Source organism: Osmerus mordax, chromosome 17 (genome assembly GCF_038355195.1).
Source record: "Osmerus mordax isolate fOsmMor3 chromosome 17, fOsmMor3.pri, whole genome shotgun sequence".
NCBI classification, from domain to species: domain Eukaryota; kingdom Metazoa; phylum Chordata; class Actinopteri; order Osmeriformes; family Osmeridae; genus Osmerus; species Osmerus mordax.
The window spans coordinates 3,140,055-3,146,136 of NC_090066.1; the positions used below are offsets into that span (position 1 = coordinate 3,140,055).

General features: G+C 49.0%; 1 protein-coding gene across 1 annotated transcript; it reads right to left on the reverse strand.

Moving 5' to 3' along the window:
• Positions 1-291: 291 nt before the first annotated feature.
• LOC136960157 (leucine-rich repeat neuronal protein 3) lies at positions 292-3,784 on the reverse strand. Its single transcript, XM_067254519.1, has one exon. It carries the CDS (start codon positions 3,707-3,709, stop codon positions 1,583-1,585), a length of 2,127 nt encoding a protein of 708 aa, XP_067110620.1. The 5' UTR covers positions 3,710-3,784; the 3' UTR covers positions 292-1,582.
• Between the last annotated feature and the right edge of the window lie 2,298 nt (positions 3,785-6,082).

Genomic DNA, 6,082 nt, shown 5'->3' on the forward strand with positions numbered 1-6,082 from the left:
TATATACTGACTAGTTTTTTTTCTTTTTTTTCTGATGCCTTACAACCTCATTACTCACATCTGTGTGAACAGCGAGGTGGTTGTTCACAACTGAGTGAACGTCCTTGAACAGTAAAGGTCACCAATACTGGGGGTTAACAGGAAATGGTACATAATTTCCTAGGTAGAGCAATCACTAGATACATCCGAAGCTATAATCAAACCAGTGGTTATAATTCCAACAGCAAAGGGTAAGAAGAACAGAGAAAATACTGCCGCCTCCTTATTACAAAAAAAATTGACATTTATTTCTTTCTTTTTTTATTCAGCACTTTATTTATTTCATTGTGCCCACTTATCACAGATAGTACAGTCAATATAAAAATGGCTTTTAACTTTAACACCCAAAGCAAGAACGTCATGTTTTTTTAATGTTTATGCTAAAAATACTGCAAATATATTTCCACTAAAAGTACTGGTTTAGCCTGTGACTCTGTAGTTATGACATGGCTGTGTTCTGCGGTTCGTATGTGGTGATTCTGCCGAAGCTCTCCTGTTCTCTGAAGTCTTTTATGTAGGCACTTACCGAGGCTGAATAGACCCATGGCCCCTCCCTCTTCCTCTCAGCGAGATGCCATAAAGGACAGCACTCTACCCATCCGCACAAAAAATCAATCCAACATTTACGTGGATCTGTCAAACTTCTGTCAATCATACTCCCATCTCGTCCCTCAAGCTCTGCCTCCTCGAGAACTCAAAAAAACAACAACATATTCTTAAATGCCCTCTTGAGATACTGAGCTGTGGTTGAATTGTATTTACTTTTGCTTTTGTGAACTTGATCTCACAAGAATTAACTGTATCTTTTCTTAGTTGCCACCAGTCTATACTGCCCATGTATTATGCAGACAGGTTCTGTTACATATAAAGAATATAACAATAAAATCATCTCTGCTTTAAATAGAAAAGGGGGGAGAGGGGTATATTTCATCAAAAGTTATACACCATAGCTCACTGTTATTGTCTATCCTACTACAGTAGACCTGCTCCCTGCTTGGACAGGTGTCACCTCTATCTCGTCTATGAATGTTGAACTGCACAGACGGTATTGCTTAGGACCACAAGGACAGTTCCACTACTCTCAACACATTTAACAGTCAATAACAAAGAGAGAACACCTTCATCATCGCTTTCTTTGTAGTCCTCCTCACCCCTCTTCATCGTCGATACCATCATCGTCTTCAACCTCATGCTCATCGCCGTCATTTTCACCATCTTTTTAATGATGTACTTCTCTGTTTATGACCCAGGGGTATGTCCACGAGTGTGTTTTTAGCCTGGTGAATTTAACTTGATGCGGCTGCTACGAGGCAGCAGCTCCTGACAGACTAGGTTCTAGCTGGGAGAGTGAATGGCCTGCCTCCAAACGCCTCTCCTTCCCAATCCAATGATGTAGCATAATTATCCCAGAATGTTACAGTCAAGGCATACAGGATGCACATGTTAAACAGAGTCCTGCAGGTTTTCCCTTTTTCTGAATGGCCTTGTCTGTTTCTCTGTGGTTGGCGCGTGTTTCTCCACAGGAGGGGGGGGAGCGGGGTTATTAAAAGGCGTTGTCGGATACGTTTACGACTGTGGCTTTCACCTCTACAGCTCTGGGCAGCCCTCTCCCAGAGACCCGCAGTCTGGTGAAGAAGGGAGGGGACAGTGTGGCATCCTCAGACGTCAGGGAAAGCTTGGAGGGACACTTCCTCGCATCTCCGTAGAGGTGGTGGCTCCTCAGGGACACGTAGACCAGCAGGCAGGCCACGCAAACCACCGTCAGCAGCACGCCGAACACCGCCACCACCGCCGCGTCCCAGCGCTCCGAGGCCTGCACCGCCAGCTCCAGCCCCTTGGTGGTCACGTTGACACACTTGGTGTCGTGCTGGTAGTGGATGCTACGCACGTCCACGCACACCTTGTACTGTGTGGCCGGGCTCAGGTGGGTGAGATTATAGACGGTGATGTCAGAGGGGACACGGGCGGTGAAGGCCATGGTTGGCTGGTTGGCGTCTGTGGCGACGTACCACTTGATGTTGGGCGCCATGCTGCCACGGGATGCCTTCCAGGACACCAGGACCGAGTTGGTGTCCACTGATTGGATGTTGACCTTGAGAGATCCGTTGATTGGCTGGGGGAAATAGCCGTTCACCTCCACAGAGACAGACCTCAGGTCCGCCCCCACAAGGTTGTGGGCCACGCAGGTGTACAGCCCCGCCTCTGCCTCAGTGATGTCATAGATGTCAAAGGTTCCTTCTGGGTGCATGTAAAATGTATCAGAAACGGTGTTAGGCAGAATCCGGGTTCCGAACGGAGTGATCCAGTAGATCTCTGGTTCCGGTTCTGCGAAGGCTCTGCAGTGGAGAGAGACGGAACTGCCCGTTTCGGCGCTGATGTGTCCAGGCATGCTCTCCGGGGAGATGAGGGGAAGGCAGATCTCCATCATCTCTCGGAAGTGGACCTGCCTGACGTGCTGCCCCTCGTACTCCGGAGGCTCCACGCAGAACAGGGAGTCGGGCTCCATGAAGCGCAGGCTGGTCTTGTTCATGTTCATCCAGCGCACCACACAGTCGCAGCGGATGGGATTGCTGTGCATGCTGACCTCCCGCAGGTTGGGCAGGGATTCCACCGTGATCCTGTGCAGAGCGCTGAGGGCGTTCCCGTTCAGCATGAGCGTCTCCAGTCTGGGCAGCTTGTAGAAGGCATTGGGGTGGATGTAAGAGAGCTTGGGGTTGTTGGTCGCTTCTATCTTGGTCAGCTCGGGAAGGTTGCTCAGGGCAAAGCTGTCGATGGACACCAGCTCTGGCATGCTGTTGATCCCGAGCTCCTTGAGGTGGAACATGTCAACAAAGTCGCCCCGCTGGATCCTCCCAATGGGGTTCTTGTTCAGGTCCAGGAATTTGAGGTTCTTCAGGTTCCTCAGGGCGGCGTGAGGAACCTCGGGGAACGTGTTATCGTAGAAGGAGATACTCTCCAGGTTGTCGAGGCCAGCCAGAGCATAATCAGACAGTTGGGACAGGTTCATCCTGGTCAGCACCAAGCTGCGGAGATTACTGAGGGGGTTGAAATTCAGGTCCTGGATGGAGACCACAGGGTTCTCCCCAATCATCAGGATCTCCAGGCCAGGCGTGGCCTCGAACCAGGCTCTGTCGATCACCTGCAGCCTGTTGGAGTTGAGGTGCAGACGCAGCAGTTTGCGGAGGCCCTGGAAGGCCGTGGCGGAGATGAAGGAGAGGAGGTTGTGGTTGAGGTAGAGTTCCTGCAGGCCAGCCAGATGGGCCAGGCAGCTGTCTGGCAGCTCTTTGATCCAGTTCTCCTCCAGGTGGAGGGACTGCAGCTGAGGCATCAGCCCCAGCTGGACGTCCCGCACGGACGACAGGTTGTTTTGGGACAAGTCAATCTCTGTGACGTTGGCCAGGTAATCCAGGGGTTTCTCGATCTTAGCGATGTTGTTGGTCTGCAAGAGCAGCACCTGTGTGTCGGCAGGTAATCTCGCCGGCAGAGAGAAAAGTCCCAAATCATTACAGTCGATGGTGGGGGCTTCCATGTAGATGGAGTTGGGGGAGAACCAGGGCCTGGTCTCACACACACATAGCTCGGGGCAGTCCTGCCTCTCCTCAGAGCCCAGCACAGAGGAGGCCATGGCCAGCCACACACACAACCCCTCCACAAACCGCACGGCCTTCATATTGGCCAGAGACCTCCAGTAAATAATTGGTCCTTGTAGAATAAGTTGGCTCAGCTGTATAACTTCACAAATAATGAATCATTTGTCGTGGCTGAGGGTATTGACTTTCCCCCCTCCCGCCCCACTTGTGTGGGCTTCCCAGGGAGCTGTGCGTTTACGGGAGAAGAATCCTCAAAGTAAGGCCCTTCAGGCGGTGACCACCGTCAGCGATTCCTCCAGAGGCTGCGGTCAAACTGCGGTCAAGCTGACCCTGAGCGATGATAAGGGCTCTTCAGGAAGTCACGTCCAGCTCAGCAAACAGACGGCCATCGTCCAGCGTCGCCATGCCGATCCATTCCCATCTGCAAAACACAGCAGGATAAAACGTGACGTGATGAAAATAGGAAAATATTACGTGGATAAAAGGGCAGAAGGGATTTAGGTCTATTGACATTTGTTATGGGCATACTGACGCATGTTGACATTTATATTGCAGAGCCTTCAAGAAACCACCCTGGATTTATATCTGATTGACCTTATAGGGTACCTCCTGGGACATGCCTGGTATTAAACTGACATTAGGGGATGAGTACATTTGGACTTAAATAGATGTCTTATTAAACTCATAAATGGCAGCTATTTTGGCTTTAAGCATATGGCTCAAGGGTCAAAACTCCTCAAAGTTTAGATGGCCTTCACCAAGATGAAATGGGCAGCCAATCAGTGCAAAATAAACATACTGTAGAGTACAATATACACCGGAAAACCTGGTGTGTGGGTGTTCATCCCAACTTGTTCATCAACTCCTCCCTCGGTGAATGTGCACAATGTGAAGGTTCCATGTAGCATGGTGTTTGTTTGCTATGTTTCCACAGTCAGCCAGCAGTGTCATTTGTCACACATAACAACCTTTTACTGAACGGATGGGTGTGATGGCGATTGCCTCAACCTGGGCTGCACAGCGCAACGACAAACACCAGAACCGACAGATGAAAAAGAAGAGAGACTGAAAGGTGGGAGGAAAAACAAGGAAAGGGAGTGAGGGAAGGAGGGGTGGGCGGGCGAGGGGGAGAGGTGATGGATAAAAAAGAGAGGGATAAGAAAGAGAGCAAGCTGAAGCGACTGGTTCGTTCCATCACCCTCTCCGTTTCCACTCGAGCAGCCAGAGAGTGAGATGAAAAAGTGAGCATGCAGCAGAAACACTGCAGTCTGGTCCACTAGCAACACCAGGCCAAGAGTTCATTCTTCAAGCCCCTGACAGAAGGAAGGGAAAGGGGGGGGTGCTTAGAGATGAGGCATGCATTGAGGCTGAGGAAGGAGCGAGGGAGGAAAGAAAAGGGAGAGAGAGCGGTGGAGGATGTAAGGAGGCTGGGGAGGAGAGCTAAGGGGAGAGTGGGAGGTGGGGGTGTTATTTTTCAAAGCACCTGGCACTTTAATAATAAGCCGAAACACCCAGAGCATTCTGATAAACGTGGTTAGCCTCTTTCCCCCCTCCCGCAGCCTCTTCCTGCCTCTCTCTCTCCATCTCTCTCTCTTTCTGTCCCTCCCCTCAGCCTCTCCTCATTATAGGGCACTGCAGATTAATCTCTGTTCTAGAAAGCGAGCTTAGCACTGTTATTCAGTTTGCCCGGTTCAGATCCTCAACCAGGCTCACTTTGGCTTCTGTGTTTAGCAATCACAGTTACACACACCCTAATGTGCTCAGGTTAACTCTTATTGCCTCCCGCTCCAACATCAATCATGATAGGCAGCCATTTTGTGTCCCTAGGGCCTGCATTCTATTCTGTTTTCCAATCTACCTCTCCTGCTAATAGTTTAAATGGAAACAATCTTTGGGTATGACTTCATGTCAGTGATCAATATCTCTTATGTGATCAATACCTTTTGACGCGATGAAAAAAATGTATAGGCCTATTGCAGCGAGTATGAGAAAAAGAAAGGTTCTATAATTGAAAAGCTGCTGCTTTCTGAAAGCACATTTTTAGTGCATGTACCTCCAGATACAGCCAGGATCTTGAACAAACGAATTAAAGAACCAATTCACTTCAGAGGTGTTACACAGTTTTAGGACGTGATTCATACTTTCATTACTTACGATTAATTCATTGTTTTCCTGCCAGAGCCATGCTAATATGATGTGCTGGGTGATTACATCAGCATTGTAATCAGATGAGACAAAGCCATGTTTATGCTGCTTCCTAGTGTTGAGTGCCTACTCTTAAGTGAATAAACTGTGGTTATGTAAATCCAGACTTGATTAATGAAAATGGAAAGTTATCATTTGTTTGTGGTAGAGTTAACACGGCTCCTAATATTCCCAGACTGTTCACTCCACTTATATTAACAACAGGATGTACTTAACTGTGTCTGCGAATACACTGTCTTCACACCTGC

Coding starts and splice junctions, on each gene's coding strand:
- LOC136960157 (XM_067254519.1), bottom strand. CDS start 3,709: ATGAAGGCCGTGCGGTTTGTGGAGGGGTTGTGTGTGTGGCTGGCCATG.